Consider the following 24,501-nt stretch of genomic DNA (forward strand, 5'->3'; position numbering starts at 1 on the left):
CATCACATACAGAAAACCAATCTTATCATTTATCACCTATGAGAATTAGAATGACTTCCTACAGGGGGCTTTGCTGTCTGCTCACCCGCCCTGCTCCTGTACCTGGCGGAGCAGTGGTCCAGGCAAGTTAGGCCTGTGACTTCCCAGCTTGTGCTGAGCTGTGCTGCCTGTCCAGCCTGGCCTCCGGGCCCACAGGGGATAAATTTCCCTGGCTGATTGTCCCACAGGATTTTTTGGGCAGGTCCTATGTGGTGCCTGCAATGACAACCCCTGCATGCCCTGTGCTTCGTCTGAAAATGGCAGCAAAGGGTTCTGGTGTGAACATGTTTTATGTTGGCCATAGAAACAATGTACAGAGTTATCTCCTTGTACAAAAATCCTCTAATAGCTTGAATGACCAAAATGGTGTAAATTTTCCATGGGCAGGATCTGTGTGACGTGCTGCACCTGGTTGATGCTGGGCAGCCCAGGGTTCCTGAAGGAATGTAAGGTTATCTACACTGTTCTCTCCATTATAATGTTGGCTGCAATAAATGGTATTTTAAGTGACACTTTAGAATCTGAGTGCCTTTTTACTGGAATCACAATAAATCAGCACCACCTGGTACAAAGGAGTTGTCAAACTGTACTGCCAGAACACTTTGAGTGCTGTTTTTGTTCTGATGATGTAATTGACTGAAGACTAAAATTGGGCAAAACCTATTTTTTTTCTGATTATGTTTATTATGTGTCTTGAGTTTGGGATCCTAATGGTTCTGCGTGAAATCTGTGAAAATAAAACCTTCAAGTGATCATGGGCTGTGTTATGTGAATGACAGTCTCAGTGTTCAGAGCAATGTATGTGGGTTACAGGGAGACACAGATGTGTGAACTTCTCTATCACTTGCAGGAAATACTGCATGCAGGAGTCCTATTTCTGACCCTCTGTCAGTCAGTAAGCGTTAGAGAGTTTTGTACCTTCTAAGACCACACCCATCACCCCTCACTTCTTCTCCCCCATTGTCCTTTTCTGCACAATAAGCACACAGAGATGCTCTCAGTGCATGGCTCCTGTTTGGGCCTAGGGCTTCAGTGCATTTGGGGTTTGGATCCTGGCTGTGTTGCTGACATGATTTATGGTATTTGCTGTTCAGACTGAAATGCTGAAGACATCCATCAAGAGGTACAAAGAGGCCATTCCATTTCTCTCCCCAAAGCCGGTCTGAAGAGGTATTTTTGGCTAAGTAGACCAACAAACACAGCACTTAGCAAAAAACCAGGGACTCATACATGGAAAAAAGACCATTGAGATCACAGCACATGCATCATAAATAACAATTTTCTTTCCCTACAACATGCAGAAGAAATTAAGCAGAAATTAATTTTGTTTTAATAATCTCTGTTGATGTCCTTGCACAGCTGCTGCCCTTACCAGTGCTTATTCCCAACCCACAGCATTAAGGAAGACTTAGCACAAAAAAACTACCCCAAACACCCAAAGAAAACTTCCAACAGCACAATTCCTTCCTCTTTGTCAGGTTTCTGCCCTGGAGGTAGTGGAGCAGGAGGTTTTTTAGCTCTCCCCCTGCACTGGGATTGCACTGCACTCTCTCCAGCTGTGTGCAGCCTTCCTTCCAAGCTGTTTGTGGCGTAGGAAAATTCCAAGAGGAAAGCTGCTCTCCTTACTTATCCTGCTGGGAACATTGGACCTGACGCTTTCGTAAACTACATTCATAGACTCAGCAGGCTGGGGCACAGCGGTGGCGGCGGGCGCGGGCCGGGAGCGGGCCGGCCATGGTGGGGCTCAAGGAGGAGCTGCTCAAGTCCATCTGGCACGCCTTCACCGCCCTCGACCTCGACCGCAGCGGGAAGGTCTCCAAGTCCCAGCTCAAGGCAAGCGGGGGGCGGCCAGCCCGGTGGGGTGCGAGGGGTCGGTCCCCGCCGAGCGCTGGCACGGCGGGCACGGGGCGCGGGCTGGGACCTGCCTGCGGCGGCCGCCTCTGGGGGCACACGGGCGCTCGCTTTCGGGGCTCTCCTGGCGCTGTAAATCGCGTTCTCCCCAGCGTTCGTCCCGCGGCATCGCTGTCCCTGCGGGCCCCGGCCACCTCCGTCCCGCGGGGGCTGGCGCGGACCCGTCCTGGAGCCCGGGCGGGCTGATTTTCATTCCGCTCCGTCCTCCCCGAGATGTCAGCGCACAAACCCTTGTTGTGCTTCTGGTCCGCTTTCAACCACATGTCCTTGCTACCCTTTCTGGCCAAAATCTTTTGTGGGGTAGCCACAAGGTCCCATCTATAGGGCTTGGCTGCGTCCAAGTGAAATTCACAGCTTGCCAAGGGGAGAGAGAGGTTCCACAGTGCCCTCTTATTTGGATATAAACAGGAGAATTAGTCAAGAGGCTCCAACTGTGCCATTCTTTCCTTAGCTTACACGCTGAAGTAGTGTTTGTGCTCTTAAAAGAGCTCTCAGGCAGCTCGCTGAATCCAGTCCCGTCTTGGCCCTGCTTTATGGGACCGTCTTGGCCTGGGAATAATAGCAGGAATCTGGCTAAATAAATATTTTGAATAAGAACGCAACACCTGTTGACATTCGAGACTGTGGGTCCTTGTGTTCGGTGCTGGGGCTGCGTGGGCAGCAGCAATCAGCGAGGTTTGCGCCTTTCGTGGGATTAACTCCACCAGCGACGCTGGCCGTGCTGTGGGTGCTATTTGCAAGCGTGGCTGGTCGCTCATGGACTTTATTTTTAGCATTATGTAATGAGGGTCCGGACCTGGCAGCGTGCTGCAAGCAGCCTGTTCCTCTTCTCCTTTTCTTCTGCTGGGGTGATGGGGCTGTGAGATAGGGCCGAGCTCGGCCAGAAGTGACTGCGGGGCAGGATTTGGGCCAGACGCCAGGCCTGGCTGTGAACTCGAGCTGAAAATGTGTGCAGGTTTTTCACAGGGGGTGTCAATGACAGTGAGTCTTTGTCTTCCAGCCTTGCAGGACGAACTGAAGCAGGTTGCAGAGAAGGTTTTTTTAAAATCATCCTACTTTTTATAGGAATCCTGTTTTCCTGTCATGCTGCCTACCACACCTGGTGAGCTCCATGCACTCGCCCGAGGGTGTGTGCAGATGTCATCGTGCAGGCCAGTGCAAAACCTCAGGTGGGGCTGGGGTGATAGAATGGTCTCTTCGAGCCAGGTCTTATAAGCTCTTGGAGATCTATGTCACACTTGAGATAGCCCAGGTGATATAATGGTCTCTTTGAGCCAGGTCTTACAAGCTCTTGGAGATCTGTGTCACACTTGAGATAGCCCAGCTACTTCAGATAGTATAAAATCAGCAGGATGGCTTCTGTGGCAGTGTTGGAAACAGAAAAGTTTTAATAAAAGGCAAAATAACAAAGCTCTTTACAAATAATAATAACAAAGCTCAGAGAAAAACCGAGCTAAGTGTAAGAGGCTCTTGCTCCTGGTAAAACACCTCACAAAAGTGATTAGTTCCTTTGTTGTCTTCTTTTTCTAGTAAACTGCTTAGGCAGGACTTTTTGGCTTCTGTGTAGTTGGCTATCCTTAAGTTTGAGGTGAAGTCCATAAGGTCCTATGAGGTGTCTTTTTACCTAATTGAGGAAACTTTTGAGCTTTTTTTCCTTTTTAAGGAGACAAAAATATAATTTTGTCACTCCATCAGCAAAGGGCACATTCCTACACTCAGATTCTGGGCTGAATGAAATGGCTGCAGAAGCTGCCAGTGTGCTGGTACAGTGTCATCAAGAAAAGCAGGGCTTTGTGTGTTTGTGCAGTTCTGTCTGTGACATAAAGGCTCCTGTGGGAAGTGTCATGAGGTTGCCACCTTCTCCTGTGGCCACCAAGAATTAGTTTTCAGGAGGGAGTAGAGGGTGTTCTTGCGTAGACTTTTTGTGGCAAATGCTGAATGTGGTGTCAAACTGATGGTCCTGCTGGGGAGAAAAGGTGTGCAGGGTGGCAGTAGCCCTGCATAGTTAAAAAGGGCAGGCAGGACAGCAAAAGAGAAGTTCCAGTATGACAGAGATAGGACTGTGTTGTCCTTAGAAGGTATTTCCCAATGAAGTGTTTCTCATCATCATGAGGAAGATACAGCACTCCTGTAAAATGGAGTGCTGATGCTTGCAGACCAACAGGTTAGTAGAGATCTGTGACATTAGAAAAATATGCTTAATAATTGAGTGGAATGGCTTTTTTTAAAACTGATAAAAACCTTTTTGTTTTGTGAGAATGGCAGTGTTGTAACCTGCTGAACTGTTCCCTTCTCAGTAAGAAAACCTACTGGCCATGTGTCTTTGGTTTGTGTGATCCAGTATAAGGTGGTGCCATCACATTGCAGGGAAGTTCCTAAGGATAATACATTTGGTTGTTAAAGGAACTGATTTTTAGTTACTCTGCCTAGAAGTGACCTTTGATCCTTCCATAAAAATAAATAATTAACTTAAATACTATGAGAAAAATAAATATATGTGTGTGTGTGTATTCTGTAGTTGAGGGCCTACTGCAAAGGGTTTGCATCACACATTTGTTTTCAGTAGATCTAGAGCAGATGGATGGAGGTGAGTCAGTTTGGTCTGTTTTGTAGTCTGGAGAAACAGCAAATGCTTGAGGGCAAAAATGGGACTTGCTTGGAATAGTAAGGATGTTATGAGATGTCTTTTATCCATTTGTATCTTTTGCATATGTTCTGAGCTGCTGAGAGAGGAGACAGTCAAATCAGTCCTCAGTGTAATTTTGAATATTGTCTTCTTACAGTATGTACTGATTTTTTTCTTTGTTTGTTTGGATTTTTTCATTTTTTTTCAACTGGTAGTCTTCAGAAGTTCTACTGGCATGCTGGCTGCAGCTCTTAGTCTCTTTTTCTACATCAGCAGAAACATTTGTGTATTCTGTTCTTAAATTACAGCTTTAAAGCTGGACACAGTCATTGTTTTGCCAGTATGTTTTTTGGCACCTTCAAACACTGATACAGCAAGGCTCAGGTGTAAGTTCTGTGTACACAGTTTCAGCTGCTGCTGTGATTCCAGCACGAGCTACATCCAAATTGTTTCCTTTCCTATACTTAGATCCAATTTCATCTTTCTTACCATCTGCAATTTTTAAATTAATTTGTTTTAGAAGTTTCTGTAAGGGTACCAGCATTAAATCCAGTTTTTAACTGGATCTTGAAACACTGTAGTTTTACATATGGTTCCACTTGACAGCCAGCAAAATTGTGTGTAGTGTGTGTATGATTGGATCTTGGAAAAATCCACCAATTAGTTTTTACACCCGCTCTGGAAGCTCTTCCGCTTGTTGCTTTGTGACTTGTCTCTGCTTAGGCAGTGGGTTTATTTTGGTGTTCTTGTTTTCCGTGCTGCACTGGGGGGCATTTTTTAAGTCTTGAGGTCTTGGACTCCTGGATGCTATCTGCAGAATGTGGATGGTGAGCCACATGTGCAAATACTGTCTCACTCAGGCGTGTATTGTAACTTTGGGTGACCAGAACTACTTGTCAGGCTTAGAAAATTCATACCGGTCTGTTCCCATATCTGGGGTGTTAGAGGCTTGTCATACCTCTTGCCTTTGCTTTGCTTTTCACCTAGATGAGAAGTTGGTGGCCTGTGGGAAGAGGAAGAATGGTGTAATCAGGGGTGAGAGGGATGGTCTGACCACAGAGGAAGACCTTGAACAATGCAGTGAGGCAGGGGCAGGGGTGGGAGCCTGCGCCGAGTGGGCAGGACCCTGGCTGGACAATCGGCTTTGTGCAGCCGTGCAGAGCAGTAGGAAATTAGTCACTGTGACTCACAGTGGGGGACAGGGTCCTGCTCTGGGGCTCTCAGTGGGGCTCACAGTGTGTGTATTAGGGTAGCCATGAGCAGTGCTGTCGGTGAGGTGTGAGGGAGGGATGCTGTTGTGCCTGGAAAGCCCAGGCAGCCTGTAGACTGAAACAGGGAGCATGAGGAAATGACAGGGCCATGAGGCTGTCATGACAGGAGCAGCTCCCAGTGGATCAGCAGCCTGTTTAACCTTGAGCCAGCCTGTGCCCAGGTGGCCAAGGCAGCCAGTGGCATCCTGGCCTGGATCAGCAATAATGTGGCCAGCAGGACCAGGGCAGGGATTGTCCCCTGTACCGGGCACTGGTGAGGGCACACCTCGAGTGCTGTGTCCAGTTCTGGACCTCTCAGTTTAGGAAGGAAATTGAGGTGCTGGAGCAAGTCCAGAGAGGGGCAGGAAAGGTGGTGAAGTGTTTGGAGCACAAGTCCTGTGAGGAGCAGCTGAGGGAGCTGGGGGTGTTTAGCCTGGAGAAAAGGAGGCTCAGCGGTGACCTTACCACCCCACAACTGCCTGAAGAGAGCTTGTAGCCAGGTGGGGATAGGTCTCTTCTTCCAGGCAACCAGCAAGAGGACAAAAGCTTAAGCTGCACCACAGGAGAGGTTCAGGTTGGACATCAGGAAGAATCTTTTCACAGAGGGGCTGATTAGATGTTGGAATAGGCTGCTCAGGGAGGTGATGGAGTCTCTGGAGGTGTTTAAGGAAAGACTGGACGTGGTTGGTCTGGTTGACATGGTGGTGTTCAGTCATAGGTTGGACTTGATGATCTCAGAGGTCTTTTTCAGCCTAATGCATTCTGTGATTCTGTTTTGTCAACTGATTTCAGGGCACATGTCGAAGAAAGGTGCAGTACATGGAGTATGTTTACAAAGAGCTCTTCTTAAGGGTTGGGAGCCCCAGGACAGAAAGGCAATTCCCTTGGCTACCTGGGCAGATGAGGGCTGACACCAGGATGTGACTGGAGGCCAGGGGGGATTATGCAGATAATGAAGGCAAAAGGAAGGGTGAGGTTATTGAAAATGGTGATGAGGGGTGTGCAAATGCCCAGGGGTGAAAGGAGCGAATGAAGGAATGGGAGCTGATGTGGGCAAAGGGCGCAAGTGTCAGGAACCTGGGCTGGTGGAGGCTGGGCTGGAATACACTCATCCAGCTGGGAAAGAGGCTGCTGCAGTAACCCTGATGGTAAATAATGAGGCACCAGATGGGGTATGTGCTACCTGAGTGTAAGGAAGCTGGACCTTGGGGGTGTGATGATGCAGGATATGGTGTACGTACGATGTACCCTGGATGAAAAGCCCTGGTTCTTGTGACAAGGGCTATATGATGCTACTTTTAACACTGGTAGTAAAAGAAAAAGGGAAAGTGCTTGTGAGTAGCCTTATTTTGGCTGGCTGGCTGGCTGCTGACATGGATGTTAGGGAGAGATGAGCCAAGAATGTCTTGGAATGAATTCACACGAAGCCACTGAATAGAGCTGTCGGGATCTGGGATGCCAACATTTTAAAATCTGAAAAAGAGACTGGGAGTGGGAAGACTCCCCAGAAAGATGGAAAAGAAAAAGAGAAAACTACCAAGAAGCTGACAATAGCTACTGCAGGATTAGTCTGCCCTGGTAATGCTCCCACTGTCATCTGGGCCAAATTTTTGTCACTGAGCAGTAAGTAGTCTAGCAGATCCTCCCTCTCCCTGTAGAAATGCAGATCCCTCTTATGGGACATGGTTAAATGAAACTACTCAGATGGTAACAATTCAACACGTGCTGAAAGTTTTGGAAAATGGGAACTCAAGAAGGGAGCAGCTCTGGCAGAGTAGACCTGAAGATAAAGCAGCATGAAACAGGGCATAAATAAAGTAAATCCAAAGTCTGCGATGACCTTTGGCCTTCAGCTTGCTTGTGTTTCTGTTTGGAACAGAACGCCTTCAGTGTTCCTAGGGAAAGATGGGATCTTTCTTACAAAACTGGTCCGTGAGAGTGAAGGATTGTTGTACCTGGAGTGCATTGGTGTTGTGAACCCCCTGCAGGCTGCCTGTGCTGTCTCTCACCCCAATCTGGGGACCTCCACTGTGCCCATGTGCTGCAGCAGAATGAGTCTCTGGGCTGGGGCAGGAGTTGGCTTTGGCATGAAGGTAAATTGTTAAATGTGGCATCCAGAGCATGATAAATGAGGAAGGAGAAAGCTGCCTGGCAACCCTGTGGGCACTGGGGGAATAATCCTGACTGCTGCAAAACTTCCTCATGGTTGGTGTATCTTCTGCAAGGCAAGGTGATTCTTCTGTGCCCCAGTTAGTCTAGTGCTCAGATACTTGTTAGGGTTTTTTAAAAATTGTTAATTAACATAGAGTATCTTCTGGTCCAGATAATGTGATTTGAGAGAACAAAACCAAACCAAACAAGACCTCAGGGCAGAGTTTTTCTTGCTCACCCTGCACGTGAAGAATTGAGCTGGCGCTTGGCCGCGTTTGAGAACGGCAGGCCTTGGCAGGCGCCGAGGAATTTCCTGAGTTATGAAAGGAGAGCACTGGGCACCAGAGAGATCACAGATAAGGCAGATCTTAGAAAATCATTGAAAGTGGAATTCTTTCCTGGTAAGTTGGGTCACTTGATGTGGAAAGCACCTAGGTTTCTGACAGCCCAAGCACAGCAAGAACACCAAAAAAAGGAGAAGACAAATATGTAGAAAGCACATGATAAGAAAGTATTTTATCAAGACTTTTTCATTTACTTTGGTAGTAGCTGAAATCAGTCATGCTTTCAGAATATTTGTGTTAACTGAGTATTTTTTTAATTATAGTATTAGGAATTCCAGTGTGGTTGGAAAACAGTGATCATCTCTCTCTCTCTCTCAGAAATTCAAGAATCCCTCAGGCTTCTAAAAATAACAGCAGAAGCCTTAAATAGAAGGGGAAACACACATGATAGTACATTCCCCCAACCCCACATGTAAATCACGTGGACTCAAATACTTGATCTGGTTAGAGACAAGGATGGATTGAAGTGAAATATACTGTTGATAGTGGTGTGAAATGTGATAACTTGTAAATGCTCTTTTGCTGCTTTGGGAAGTGTTGTGCTATGACTGATGCTGTGGTTTAACTCTTTATGAATTTCTAGACCTTATTAGCACTAATGCCTTAGTGTTAGCATACATCTGTGAAAATACGTATTTCTCATGGAAATGTCTCCTTTTCTGAAAGCAAGTTTAACTTCGGCGGTATGTAGAGAGGAATTCTCTGAACTGAATATACATCTTGGCCTATCTTTGTAATATTTTCTGCTAACTAACACAGAGATTTTGCTGTCTCCTTATCATGCATCAGAATAGTAAATGTACATTTTCTTTTTTCTTGGGGGTAGGTGGGTGGGGGAAAGCCCAGACATTTTAAGTGTGTAGCTTTGGTTTGATTTCCTAGGCTTTGACAACTTCAGACTTTCACTTCTTCTTTTACAACTACTTCATCTTTGACCATCTTTCATGTCTACTCACCTAAATAGACATGCTTATAAGTTTTCTGCACATTTGTTTTTTTTACTGTTTTCTCTTTGCATCATTTTGGTCTGTTTTTTAAAATTCTACATAAAAACCGCAAAATTCAGTTGCACTTTGTCCCACGTAGTTGTTGATTTAAAAAAAAAAAAAATAATAGCACTGGCAGCATACCTTTTGAAAAGATGTGATCTGTTTTACCTTTGTGTAATTTTTTTTTAGCTGTATTTTTGGCCTTTTAAACACTTTTTTCCACACAAACTGTGGCAGGGCGTGTAGTATTAAATCCTTAACCCAGCTGATGTTGGTAGTACATAATCTTCAGAGACTCAGCTCTGCATCATGCCGAGGGGTGATGTGGGCAGCCTGTCACAGGTCTGACCTGACCCCAGACAGTGTGAACAGCCAGAGGAAGGGATGGTTTTTTAAATTGTTTTGCTGTTTTTTAGGAAGTGCTGGCAGCACAGGAGTCACTCCTGCCCAGGCTTTGCCTTCCTGTTGGTACTGAGGTGTTGGTTTGTGTTTGCAAAGCTCAGCTGAAGAAATTGAGATGTGCTGGCAAGTTAGTTTTTAGTAATTCAGTACTTCCTTAAAATTAGTCAAGTGTGTAGTCTCTTCTTGAAGGTCATTTCTCAAGAACAGACACGAGTGTTAGTGGTTGTCAAGTTCGTGACATACTTCATGCAAATAGCTTTTTAAAATAAAAATTTGAGAAGCACACCTAAACCCTTCCTCTTTCTGTAACATTACTTTCCTTTGCCAACTGAAACATGGGGTCAGTGTTGAGAAGCAGCCCAAAAGCAAGCAGATGAGAGAAATCCATAGTTAATGCTTTAATATGAATAGTCTTTTCTTTGTAAACTAAAGCTACATATTGAGTTGTTTTCTTTGTTACTCATTTTCACTAGATATAAATATTTATACTTTCAAAGGCTAGGTGTTTGTGGTTGTTTTGATAGCTATCTGACTTCACTCTGCAAATATTATTCTGGTGTTCCTGCATGCCTCTCCTGGTTTTCAGCTGCATGGGGATATATGTACAAAGGGGAGCTTGTGTGGCTGCATTTGTAGCTCTCTGGGCCTGGACCTCTCTGTGCTCACGTTGCTTCTGTAACAATCAACTCTCTGAAACCATCAAATCAGGATTTTTTTAGTTATGTGTTGCAAAACTTTGTGGGGCAGAACTTGTGGTGACATCGAAGTGTCACTTTGCACATGGTTTTGGAGTCACAGGTCTGCTCTGGAGGGAACACACCATGGTTAAGGCTGACAGCAGTGTCACTGGTTTCTCTTCTCTCCTTAGGTCCTTTCTCACAACTTGTGCACAGTGTTAAACGTTCCCCATGATCCAGTGGCCTTGGAAGAGCACTTCAGGGATGATGACGAAGGACCAGTTTCCAATCAGGGTTACATGCCTTATCTAAACAAATTCATCTTGGAAAAGGTAAGTTTTGAATTCTCATGTTCTGTGCTTTCTTGTATCAGCTTTTGTTGGTAGAGTGTCTTTGTAGTACCTGTGCCTGCAGGAGGCTGCTGCTGGTGTGAAGACACTGGTTGGGAGTGTGTCTGTGGGGTCCTCACAGCGTGGCTACTCTGGAGAGCCTGTGCCTAAAAATGGAAGGGTGCACTGCTCTCTACATCTTCTGTCCTTGGTTTCTATTTCCTGTTACATCTGGCCCTTACCTAAGCTGTGTTCATGCAGAACTGTGCTCATATTAGTAAAGTGTAACTATGCAGTTTGTGGGGATTGGGAGTGGGGCTGAGCCTCATCCCCAGTGGGTGCAGCTGTGCAGAGCAGGTGAGCGGTGTTGAAGGCAATGAGCCATGGGGTGCTGAGGTGTTACTGACCAACCACCAAAGGGAGCAGAGGGCACACAGCTGCCGTGCATGAGCATGAGGGGTGTGAAAGGCTGGGCTGGAGGACAAGAAGGGCAGAGCTTGCAGCCTTCTGAAATAGTGTGGGGATACTCTGGGTATTGCAGCTGTCTCAACTGGGACATGTGCTGTGACAATAAAGCACCTCCACCTGAATTTATCTGAAAGTGTCTGGGAGCTGTAGGTTGTCCCACTTTATACTGCAGCTATAACAAAATATAGTCACAGGCTCCTTTGCAAACAGAAGGGTGAAAGTATCTGCACTGTTTTAATGAGTAGATCCCTTCAGAGAGTTACAGTGGGTGACATTAGGGAGTGTTGTGAAGTTTTGTCTTGCAAGATCTTTCCTTTCATGTCTGAGCATTTTTCAGTCTTCTGTTATGCCTTGTTTCAGGAGAAACTCTGGAAAGCCAGCAGGGCTTTGCCCTCTTCTGCTCTCCTCTCCATCATGTTCTAAAATCACTGGGTTGGAAAGTTAGGAAGCCCCAAACAATGATCTTACTGCTTTTTTTCTGACTTCTGTTCATGTACTGGGCTGGACAGCGAAAGCAGCTCATGTGATACTGGAAACATCAGCTTCAACACCACTGATTTCTTGTACACTTGAGGGCCAGCCCCAGAAACGCTCAAACTTTGATGTTGTGGCTGCAGAGATACAGAGCTGTTTGCTCTCTTTTGTTTTGTGAAGAAGTCCTGAACTGATACACTCCCAAGAAGTCTGGTGCAGAAATTGCAGATGATGCAAACTCTTCGGCCCCATTTGCTGATATCTGCTCCTTCATTTAATAGTGGTGGAAAATGTGATACATAAAATGCAATCTGGCAGCTTATATCTAGCTTATGTGCTTCTATCTAGTTTATCAGCTTCTCTGCCTCTCCAGTCTGTGTTTCTCTCCCACCCAAAGCGTATGAGAGGCACCCAGGAGTGTCCTGTTTGATTGTGGGAGTTGTTGGCCTTTAATACACATAAAAGTACCTCATTATTGTCTTGATTGTTTGATGCTGAAGAATCCTGCTTTGTCCCTAAGAAGTTGTGATAGCCTTCCTGCTTCATCTTGGCTGTCTGAGATCCTGTGGAGAACAAGCAGTCTTTTTTTCCAAATTCTAGGAAAAAAGAAAAGGCCTTAATTTATTTTGACCGAAGCAGTACAGTGGGAGAGGCCACAGTAGCAAGCCATTAAGTAAAGAAAACCCAAGAAATATGTATGGCTTTTTCAAATGTAAAAATGCTTTCTTGTTAAAGGGTGTTTCTAGGGAGAATAATCATGGAAATGAAGAGCAAAATGGCATTTAAGTAACACTTTTATATTAAAATGACAGACCTGGCTATGTAAGTAAGTAGATATGAAAGAGAAGAGCATGACTGTGTATAATTTCTTGTTTTGTTTTATTCATATACTGGTCTGGCTTCCAGTGATTGCTTGATATGTCCATATCATCAGTTAATCTTAAAAGATTAAAGTGTTAAGGAAGAGGGTTAAATTATCTATAACTTGATGTTATTTGATCTTGACTAAATGCTTGTAAATAAGAAAATTAGTGAAGTTGTTTGGACAGAAGACTATCTTTTTGGACAGGAAAAATCTTGTCTGTGACTTCTTTTAGAGATGAGTTTACATCAGTGCCAAAAGACAACATGCAGTGGGATGAAGTCACTGATTCATTGCGTGTCTCCTTTGTTTAAAACAAACAAACAAACAAAAGCAAACAAGAAACTCCTTCTTTATTTTTTCAAGGCGTAATCTGTTATTTTATGGGGTGATGGTAGAAAAATTGCTGTTAGTATATTCTGGTAAGCAAAGCTACTAAAGGAGGACTGATGCTTTATACCCCAGATACACGGGAAGTTCTCTCAGTCTCCAGTCATGCATCTTACAGCGAATTAATTGATTCGAGCAAGAGCCACTGGCTCAAGAAAGGTTTTTTGATCTTAAGATATTTTGCTTTAAGACATTAATAAATATTTTATGAACGATTTCTTAAATTTCTTTTAAAATAGTTATATAGCTGTGACTTAGAATTTTATTGAGAGGACTTTGTAACCTTTGGAAATAACTTGTGCTGTACTCTTAAATGCAGTTGTAACTTTTTGTATTTTTTCTCGTGCTGACTTACCCTGCAATAAAGCTTCCTTATGTAGAACCAGAGAATCATCAAGAAAGGGACAATTGTGAAGAAAGACAAGGTAGTTAAGTGAGATACATTTGCTACAACTAATTTCCTTTATCCACATAGGTAATTTCAATAAATGATTTGAATAATTAGTATTGTCTGATTGATGATTTCCAGTGTTATGCATGTTGTTACTCAGCAGATAGAATTTTCTTGCATCTGCAACAAAACCTGTCTTGTTCTGTAAATGTCTCTTTCAGGAGGGAGCTGTGATTTGCCAATGTAGTGTCTCATCCTTTGTTTTACTTGGTTCCTTAACCATATTTTAGCATGTTCTGTTATTTACAATGTCTGTCTTTAAATACCAATTGGAAATGTTTCCCTTTCAGTGATGGCAGTGGTGGTATTTTACAGGTGGCCTTATTTAGAGCAGGGAAGACTCCTGGTGAGGAGAGACAAAGAAGGACATTGTTCAAACCTCAGGTTATCTCATCTTCCAGGCAACTTCATGAATGCAAGTTACACTACCAATGCTTGTTATATTTTTGGAACTGTTATTTTGGAGAGCCAGGGCTCAAGTGCTGATGTAATTATTGTCCTGAATAATTCCTAAACAGTGTCTCTGTTCTGGATGCCGCGTGGGCCCCACAAAGTCCATTTCAGAACCAAGTCTGGATTCTGAGAAAAGTGCTTACATGTCTAAAGTGGGATTGCTGGCACTGTGGGACCTCTTCCCCTGTGGTAAAATGGTTCTGAAACTTCCTGCTCAACTGGTGCACAGTCCTGGTGGCAGGGATGTGCTGCAGGTGACCTGGGCTTTGACAGGAGTGTCTGAGGGGCTGCAGTCCTGCTTTGCTGTGGTAGCAGGACCCATGCACCACCAGGACGTTTCCAAGGTGGAACTCCTCACTGTCAGGGTGGGAAAAACACTTTTAGAAAAGAAGTCCTGGTTCATTGGGCAAGGTGGAGAGGACACAGAAAAAGCACAGGCAAGGGTAGCCAAGGAGTGAAGTGATGATGAATAGAATGAAGGAATCCTGACTTCTAGCCCTTTTCCAGAGGGTGTTTGTTCATTCAGTCAGTGTTTCATTCAAGATCTGTGTTTCTTGTGCAAACAAGACAGATGCTGAACTTGTGGCTGGGGTAGCTCTGGCTCCTACAGCTGCCACCTCATTCAAAGGACAGCTGTAGCCTCTTGCATCTCCACTCACGTTGGTGGCCTCTGCAAGCATGCAAAGTCTATGATTTTTGTTGCTAGTCTCACTCTTATGCCTGGAGACTGTTCTTGTCATCAGGTTTCTTGTTTACTTCTGTCTTTCTTTTTTTATCTTTTTCCCCCTCTTTTTCCCCTCCACCCACATCAATTCATCAGCTTCCTGTGTCTGTCACTGACTGGGCCAGTGTGGTGTGGTCACTGTATTTGACTGCTTACCAGACTAGGTAGGAAATCCGACAGTTTGCACTGGTGTTCTTCAAGCACCTGAGATCTGTGGTTTGGCTTATCATTAAAAAATCATTGACCATTACTGGTCTCACTACCACAAGAGGTACAAGAACTTGTTCCTTAGATGTGTTTTCCAAAATCTCAAAGGGGCTTCCATTACAGTGTCAAACATGCCTTAATCAGTAACACATTGGTAAAGAAATACCACTGCTAAGTTATGGGAAGATAATAAATAGGTTTAATGTGTAACTTAAACAAGGGTTTAAAAACAAAACTGTAAATTAGAGGTCTTGCCTATATAAATAATTCACAGATCTGTAGATGCAGCTGCTAGATGTGATAAAGGATAATGAAAACAAGAGGAATTTTTGTATCAATGAGGTGAAGGTCTGCAAACCTGAGAAAAAGCAAAGATTTTAAGTGAATTAGTATTTGAGGAAAAAAATGATTCTGTGTTTATGAATACTCTGCAAGAGTTAGTTTGAGTAATGTGAGGTAAAAAACACACTGAAGGTCCTTCCCAGCTGCTGCTCCAGTATTGCTTTTAGCATATCCACATGTGGATTTGGCTATGCTGGTTTCCAAATTTGCTATATAAAATCTCAGTAAGTCAGTGCAATAGGAGGGCAGCTGGAACTAAGTTGTGGAGATGGTTTGGAAGCTGATGTGGCAGAGGAAACACAGAGTGCACTGTAACCTCCTTTCCATGGAGTCAGAGTGTAATTACCTCAACCAGAAATTGGGGGTTGGATGTCAGTTTTGCTAGGAGGAATTCCTTATTTTACCCCATGCAGGAAGTCAGAATAGGTTGTTACAGTGCTCTTTTTGGGCTTTGGTGTTTTGTGCAAATTACAATTTTCTTACTGCTTTTTGTATGATGAAACCTGACAAACATTGTTTATCTGCTATTCTGTGCCATTTGTGCATATCAATTTCTTTGTTGTTCTTCAATTTCTTCTCTTTAGGTTCAAGGGAACTTTGACAAAGTTGAATTCAACAGGATGTGCTGGACTCTCTGTGCTAAAAAGAATCTCTCTAAAAGTCCTTTGCTGATTAGCGATGAAGATGCATTTAAAGTGTGGGTTATTTTTAACTTCTTGTCAGAGGACAAATACCCTTTAATCATTGTACCTGAGGAGGTAAGAAACAAAAGCTCTTTAACACCAGTTTGCCTAATGTCTCAGTTGAATTGTGTAAAGTGTGGTACTCTCTAGAGATTTAAGAGGAAATATTGTTTAATTTAAAAGTTTTATTCCCCTCTTTTAGTATTGTAAGGTCTCAGGTGCATTTCTGTGTCTTCCAGGGTGGATGGATATATGGGGATTTCCACAGGATTCTTGAGATATTGATAGCTCTGTGTGACTGTCATGTAAACAGCCTGGACTCAACAGGATAAACAGGACATGCATGGATGTGAACTTTAATCACTGTACTTGCTTATAGGTGGTTACAATTTTACAAGGTCTATGTGATTCTGAAAAAAAATGCCCTCATCTGTTCTGTGTTACTGTGACTTGCAAGATGACTCTTCAGTGTCATGTCACCCTCCTGATGGAAAGGACAGTACAAAATTTTCTGTTTCTGATAAGACCAGCCAGCCCCTGAACACTCTTGCTTGAAGTGTCTGAAGGAATAATACCAGAGAGATCTCTTTATACTTTCAGTTCATGAACAAGTATTGGCAGCACTCAAATAGGTATTTTAACCCTAAAGGAAGATTTTGGTATCTCCACTGTTCTCCCCTTTGGGATGAGTGGGGAAGGAAGCAGAAAGATCAGAACTATCAGCATAAATAATCCCTTGCAAAACTGTGCATGCCAATCCCAGTGGTTTGCAGTTCGGTACTGGAGGATGGAATAATAAATATTTGCAAGTTGTTGAACAGCCAGGGATCAAAACAGTCTGATTAACATGCCATTAACAACATAACTGTTGGACTCCAAGGTGTTGTGCCAAACCCTCAAGTACAGATAGCTCTCCTATCAAAATAAACTCCTCAGTTTTGCCTTCTCACTCACTTTTTAGCAGGACACTTTCATTCTGCACATTTCTGGTTTTGCCAGACTGGCCCATGCCAGGGCCCTACCTGGAATGCTGTATTCCTGTGAGAAATGAGAAAGTCCTCTTGCTTGCTGTCCCATTTGTTTCTGTTGGTTCTGGGAAGCAGGGATCATGGCTATAAAAGCTAAGACAGCTCCTTTCTTAGTGGTGCTATATTTGGCTTGGTAGGTCAAAGCCACTAAAAAAATGCCAAAACTGGGACTCGAATCCACATCTCTGGTTTGTCAGTGTGTTCCCTGCTGTGCAGCCTGGCTTACCTGTGGGCAGACATTTCCCATCTCCTGAATTGCTGGCATGGTTAAAAGCTTCAGCCCTGCCAGCTCTGGGGCATTGCTCCCCACTCCTTCTCCACCAAGGAAGCCCCAGATTGGTGCTGCCTTGTGTGGCTGCTGCCAGATAATGGCAACATGTCTGAGTGTTGGCAGATGTGCTGCAGAGTCAGCACTGAATTGAGAATTTCCTGATTTCCATATTTTGTATGTGCTGTTGTTTGCTTTCCTTCCCATCCTTAATGTCCTGGTTAGCCTGTACTGCTCTTCTACTTGGATTATTTTAAAAATTCTGATTGTGGATCTGTGTCTGCATCTCCTTGATTACAGCAAGATTTAAATTGTGCAATTTGTTTAAAGAAAGCTTACAGAGCCTGACTGACAAAGAAAGGCTGCTCTGTTCTTATCATATACAATGCCTGTATTCACTCCACCTTCCCTCAGACCACACAGGTAATGTAATCAGGCACTGGAGGAATGCTGTCTGTTGAACACCCTCCTTTCTGCTTTGCAAGGGTCCTGCATCAGGTTCTCTGTATTTCTGGAAAAATTCCCATTTACTCATCTACTCTCTGCACAAAATTCCCGAAGTAAAAATGCAAAGTCTCAGTTTCAGCCAGTTTTGCTTTTTCTCTTTTGCCTTTTTTACAAAATGCCTTGCAGGTCATGTGTACAGTGAGGGGATTTTTACAAAGTGAAGGAGAGGAGAAGGGGGATGGAAGCCCTGCTGTTTGTGCTGTTGCTGATTTGCTGAGAGCAGTGTAAACCTCTCATGTGTGACTACACTTCCCACCCAGGGAGCAGGCTCTCCTGCCCTGCCCGACTGCTGCTCTAATCCTTGGCTGAGAGTATTGCAACACACCATCTACTGCAGTTCTGGCTCAGAGATCCAGCTGTTTGTGTGGGATCCAGCTGTTCCCACTCCACCCTCCCTTCCACATTGTTGGCTTTTGTTTTGGTTATTTTTTGTTTGTTTATTTTCCACTTTATAAGTAACCGAGAAACTTGCCACATGCTTTCAGTTTGGAAGGGTGATCCCTTGAAGATTTTTGCATCCTTTCTTGAAAATTGCAAGACTTCTTTGGTCTCTAGTGAATGGATTAACACAACTTGATGTGGCTGTAAGGATGCCTTTTCTTCCTCCTTGGAGCAGCTGCTCTTTGAGACATGCTTGGGAGTCTGAATTTCCTCTTTTTTTTTTTTTTTTTTTTCTTTTTGCAGTTTTTAAAATGAGATAAGTGGTTTCTGCAGTTATTTCATAGATTTAATATCTCATATCTGGAAAAGCCTCCTGCTTGAGTGCAGTTTCACCTTACTTGCACTGTGCTGACTAAATATTGAAGCTGCTGTCTTTCCTTCTTGCCTGTGTCGTGTACTTTTGCACTGGTGCTGCTGTGCTGGGCGTTTCCTTTTGGACAGCTGAATGTGGCAGGGCTGTTACCCCCAGCTACAACGTGGAAGTCTTGATTCCCTGCCCAAGGGTTCAATGGGCAGCAAATGGCTGCAGCTCATCCAGAGAAGGGAAAGGAGGCTGCTTTGGAAAGGATTCAGAGATGCAGGCTGAGAAGAGCTTTAGAAGGAGCAACGTGAGGAAAGGAGTTACCAGGAGAGAATCTGAAAGCAGTGGAGAGGTGATGCAAGGGCCAGAAGTTGCTTGTTCAGCACAGGCCAGGCTGAAAGCCAGAGGCAGTGACTGGCCTGTGCTCCTCACCTGCCCAGGAAGGAGGGATGCCAGCCCTGCACTTGAGGGGGATAAGGTTTGTAAAGTCCAGTGTGGGGAAGGGGTTGGGTTGGGGTGCGCAGTTTTGGAATGTGACTTCAAGCTTGAGAGGATCCCTCTCAAAGTGACACAGAGACAGGAGACACAGACACAAAGACAGGGTTACAGGGAGTACTGGGCACAGCTGGGGATGGCCTTGCACTCGTGTTCCTTCTGCTGCCTACTGGTGGGCAGCTGAGAGCCCTTGGAAGAGCTGGAAAGGAACAGAGATCCATAAATGTTTATTTTGCAAAGGTGCTCATGTGCCAAGGCAGAAAGCAGGGACTGGCTGGGAGCTCCTTCCCATCCCCACAACCAGATTTTCCATTACATCATCTGAGATGCAGACATCCGAGTGTATCTTTCCTTCAGCTCTTGCAGGCATTACCTCTTCCATGAGAAGGAAATGAAGGAAAAAAGGTGGTGAGAACTGAATCCATAAGAGGAAAAATATTTCTGTTTTGTCATGAGCTTTCCTTCCAAGTCACCTCTCAGTTGTTACAGACTCATTTGTGTGTCTTGGTATTTTTTAACCAGACGTTTTCTGTTTTATAAAAAGGTTTTCAAGCACTTCTCCTTTCTTATTTCTGGACATGTGACTGCAGCCTTGGGAATGCTTTATCGCCTGAGAGCTGTGGTGTGTGGTTAGTTGTGTTTCTGGGCTGTTCTTTGTGGTGAAACTCAGAGATACACACACTGCAAGCTGCATACTCATGTTGTAATCCCATCCTCACAATTTGTTTCAAGTAAGCCAAACATATTTGCTGCTTTTGGCTTCATGGGGAAAGATTTGTACCGTAATTTTTCACTTGTCCTCTAGTCTTCAAATTTATTAACAGACGGCATTTCTAATCCTCCTAAGAGGACTAAGCCTTGTGTGGCTTTTTGTGCATGTCAAAATGAGGTGATGTTTTCTTAGCCTGGGGAGGTGAGAATCTGGTCCAGTGGTGATTCTTCTGGAGTGTGTTTTTATGACCATGTTCGCTTCCTTGTTCTGCATTCTAGTACCAGAAACTGAAACAGTGAATGAAATACTGGGAATTGACCCTTGGCCCTTCAGAAATGACATTGAAACTGATATAAAGAGAATGAAAGCTGCTTGTGTAGGCTTTTAATTGACCCATGATCTCTAAAAGTTGATGACAGTGGTTAGGAAGATTTTTAGTCTCTTGGTTAGGGAGACTGGCACCAGTTCTTCCCATTTCGCTGCCTTCTTCCTTGGCTGCTGCATGAAATGGTTTTCAGCTCACACAGCAGGGTTGTTTCTTGAGTTGACCTTTACTACACTTCACTTAGCACTGATTTAATTTTGAAAAAAAAAGAAACAAGGTAGTGGCTTACACTGGATAATGAACCTGGTTTTGCTGGTGGAAAGGAAGAAACAAATATTTTACTTAAATGTAAGTGATGTTCTGATGGGATGAAGAAAAGGAGTTGATGATGACTGTGAGAGGGGATATGCTATGACTGCTCTCATGGCTGTGGCCCAGTAACATCTACTCCCACAGAATTTTGTATAATGTGAGTAGACTTTTAACATCTGCTCTGTTAATATCACAAACCTTATTTGAATAGTGTGAACCAGAATAGCCTTGTCTGCTGTGCTCTGCTGGGCATGAAGGCCTCCTTGGCGTTATTTTTCTCATCTAAGAGACCCACTAGTATATCAGAAATATTTGTGAAAAATCTATGATGCTTCATTCCCCATGGAAGCAGGAATACCTGGAAGAGGAAAACAAATAGACACTGAAACATGGAGAAAAGAAAGTGCCCTCTGAAAGAAGCTCCCAAACAGACTCATGTTAGAGCTCTGTTCTTTGTTTTTATTTTTGATTTCTCTTGGCAAAATTCTGGCTGAAAAGTTTGAGATGGAAGCTGGTTTTGGTAGTGTGGAGCCACTGGTCCCTGCTCTTGTATGCAGTGTTAACAACTCCCTGGTATTTTTGCACCTGTGTTTTGCATACTTTTGACCTGAAAGCAAGGTCCTGTCAGAATAGCAGCAAACATCATTTCACTTTTGCTTTTTAGCTACAGGAGTAGTTTATATTTGAGACAGGAGACTTCATTTGTCAGTTATTTGCTGGGTTGACATGTCTCTGTGGAGGAGGGGAAATGTCATTTGCTCTCAGGGGTTCCTCATTTGAGTACCTAAGGAGTGGTTGCTATTTGCTTTCACACTGGTGCAACTTATTTCTTTGTATTTACCTCATACTTCCATATTCATACTGTGCAAAAGTCACTGTTGCTGTTGAGCAGATAGATCAGATAAACTTTTTCTGGGAACTTTGGTTAGCCATGTATGTGACTGAATTCAAGATAAACCTTTAATTTTTTTTTAACTTTAGAAATTGAATTGTAACATGCACAGGTCATTTTTCAGTTAAGAAGAGTTAATGTAGTTTAAAATAATGAGTATTTTATGTACTTTAGGAAGGTTGTAGGATATTTGTAGTCAGAGAAGTGACTTGTAGATGGGGGTTGGCAGACTTAAATGGTTAAATCTAATCTATGAACCAAAATAAGATAAAATGTGTACAAATGACACTAAAGGAAACAATGTGTTGACTTATTTTTAGTGTATTCTGTGATAACATGTACTAGCCAAGAGTTTTGCATTGCATCATTTCCAGACCATTAGTTTGATCCACATTTTATTTATATGGCTTGAGCAAAAATGGGAAAAAGATTGATTCAGGTGTGCTCTTTGTGTGTGTGTTCCTTTGTCTGCAAGTGAGACCTGGTACTTTTAGATAATTAACCAAAGGAATTTGAGAGCTTGATGCCTTAAGTTGCCATGCCTCAAGCAGTGTGAGAGGTTGTGAAATTTTGGAGCAATGAATTTTATAGTTAGAGTTAATTTTTTTTTAGTTACTATTACTTTGTAGCATTTTGGCAGATATATTATCTACCTAATTAAGTCTGAGTTATTTTAGCTTTCCTTCCAGTTAAAGTCCAGGATCATAGTTCAGAACTGATGCTGTTCAAAGGGAATGAGCAGAGTGGCAGAATGTGTTTTGAACATAGCTAAAAAAATCAAGGTTTTGGGAGGTTTGAAACAGCTTTTCAGTGCTCCTGTTCTTGCACTCCGTGAAGGCTTTTTTTGGGTTGGTTTTTTTTTTCTATAAAACATGCTTGGAGTAGGAAGTAAGCTGCTTCCTGCCCTTAACTGAATACTGAGGATTTATGGTAGTCAATGCTTGAAAGCCTTAAATTGTCTTTTTAACTTAAGGATTTTGGAGAGTGAAAATCAGCAAAGCTTATTTTAAAGACTGTGAATTTGAATGCCTGTTAGACCATATCTTTGCTAGTGAAAACTGCACAAGGAGCTAAATCTTACTGAAGTGTCTTACTTGGTAAAGCTGACATGAAAAACAATGCTCTCTACAATTTCTGGAGGCATATTCTGTGCCTGGCTGGGCTGTCTTCTCCTAAGAGAGACTTGAGGAGGATGTGACAGCCAAAACTTGCAGGTGTGTGCACTTCCAGTTCATTCAGGGGAACAGGAACTTTCCTCCTGGCGCTGCTTTGCATCTTCTCCTTTTTCTGCAGCACTGCCCACGCAGCCCTGGAGTAGGGGCTGTGACACCAAGAGTCACTGAGCTGAAATAGTGGGAAAAGCACATCCCTCTGCAGGGTGAATTTGGGATTTACTGTTCTACTGCACACTTGTGTTTCCTGACCATAGACATGGGGGAAAGGAAGGGATGTGGCTGTGCCTGTTGTAGGAGAGAGAAACAGCAGCCACAATATATTGAGGCCTGGGAGTCCTTGTGGGGGACAAAACCACTTCTTTCTTTTTACTCCCAAATCTCTTGCATGGAGACTCAAAAGCCTATTAGACCAGCTAAAAGGTGGCTCTGAGCTGTAGCAGGAAGGCCCTCACCTATTATTTGTTTAGAGAGTCATTAAAAGCATTTAGCATGTCCTCAAAGCTGGGTTTACTTTAAAATACTGCAGATGTAGATAGTATAGATGGGTTTACTTTAAAATACTGCAAATTAACATTGATGAATTTAAAACTAACATAAAAAAACAGACTAAAGAGCCCCAGCCTTCTTTGTTTCTTTTTCATTCTCGTGTTTGTTTTGACTAATGTTACTGGTGTTGCTGTCCTGTGCATGGTAATGTTTACAGAGTGATGAAAGATTAAAGGACAAGGAGAATTTATTTGGGAAACAAAAGCAGATGTGACAGATTTGTTCTTTTATTTCTTTTGATACAGCTGTCAGGATTGTGTCCAAGGATGGAGTGCTTGAGAGCTAGAGAAGAGGGCTCAGGTGTAGATCATACCTTGGTCGTTTTTCATTTCACTTCTAGTCCAAACAGCCTTCTTTCTTTATTTTTTTGTTATTTGTTTGATTTTTGCTTACAAAATACTTTCTGAAACTTCTTGCTTTCTCACGCTTCAGTCATTCACAATTTGGATGCCATTGCAGGGAGGGTCCCATGTGTTCTGTAGGAATCTGAAATGCTAAATGAGGCTGTCAGGTTCAATTCTTTGTTTTCACGTGAAGAGAGTAGCTGAGGGACGGGCTTGGCAGTGAAGAGCTCAGCTGAGACAGGAGCTTAAAACCTTTGTTAATTGAACCACCTACGTTTAGGGGCCTCCATGTGAGCATAGGAAACTCGCTGTAATGGGAGTCTCTGGAGAAACTTCCTTTACAGCTCTGAAACGCTTAATTTCCATGTCTGCTGCAAATGATGGATTTCTGCTTGTGTTTCTGCACAGATTGAATATTTACTTAAAAAAATCACGGAAGCAATGGGAGCAGGCTGGCAGCAGGAGCAGTTTGACCATTACAAGATTGCTCTCAACACCAGCCGAGAGGGTCTTTCTGCGTGGGAGCTCATCGACCTCATCGGGAGTGGGCAGTTCAGTAAAGGAATGGACAGGCAGACTGTGTCCATGGCCATCAATGAAGTCTTTAATGAGCTCATTCTAGATGTACTCAAGCAGGTAAGAACCACAGAGAACTAATGTTTTTAAAGTAGAATGTTTTATTGCTTTAATTAGAAAATGTTCAATTTGTGCTCAATTTTCTTTACCCTATTGAATGATGAGCAGGAGGAAATCAGGCAAATTGTCTTTAAGGGTTCTTTAATATGAGTTTATTTTTATAAAAGAAATTGTGCTGCTATTCAGATTGTTGTAATTGTAGCAGTATCATGAATGGGAGAGCTTGCTTTTAGAAAGAGAAAGAAGTGGGCTCTGACTTGAAATAATGCCTTTTTTACACTAGTACCAGCTGCTTGTTAGTTCACAGAATAGCTGCATCGTGCTCTCAGTTCTGGTGACAACTCTTCAGTCTTTGGAAATGCTTTTCTGTAGTTTCAGTTATGCTGTAGGAAATGCAGCTGTGCTGGGCACCACCTCTGTATTCAGGCAAGGGGGTCTGGACCAGGCTATTTTTGGCTTCTCAAGTGCCCCTCTGCAACAGGGAAAAAGGTGTGGAAGAGCCTCCAGAGGGCTGTCCCTTCTTGTTCTGCTTAGCAGGCTACATGTCTGACAACTTATTTACCTGCACTCAGACTCCATAAATCACACTGGCCTTTGTATTCTTAGCAAACCTCTTCAGATTTCCAGTGACTGGATTATCAGTTTAGGAATAAACTGATATTTTTTAAAATACCTTTAAAAACTGCATTTTCTTTCATGGGAATTGGAAGTACCACAGGGACCTGAGGGGTCACAGCAGAGTTTGCC

General features: G+C 43.4%; 1 protein-coding gene across 1 annotated transcript in view; it reads left to right on the plus strand.

Annotated features, from left to right (window-relative positions):
- Positions 1-1,727: 1,727 nt before the first annotated feature.
- The window catches only part of SWAP70 (switching B cell complex subunit SWAP70), a 36,248-nt gene continuing 13,474 nt past the window's right edge, over positions 1,728-24,501 (plus strand). Inside the window, exons 1-4 of the mRNA XM_041464665.1 lie at positions 1,728-1,872; positions 10,581-10,721; positions 15,674-15,847; positions 23,527-23,754. Coding sequence (XP_041320599.1) covers positions 1,774-1,872; positions 10,581-10,721; positions 15,674-15,847; positions 23,527-23,754 — 642 coding nt within the window. The 5' untranslated portion in view covers positions 1,728-1,773. The remainder of the gene's footprint in view (positions 1,873-10,580; positions 10,722-15,673; positions 15,848-23,526; positions 23,755-24,501) is intronic.

This window comes from Pyrgilauda ruficollis, unplaced genomic scaffold, assembly GCF_017590135.1.
Source record: "Pyrgilauda ruficollis isolate IOZ18807 unplaced genomic scaffold, ASM1759013v1 scaffold182, whole genome shotgun sequence".
Taxonomy (NCBI): Eukaryota; Metazoa; Chordata; class Aves; order Passeriformes; family Passeridae; genus Pyrgilauda; species Pyrgilauda ruficollis.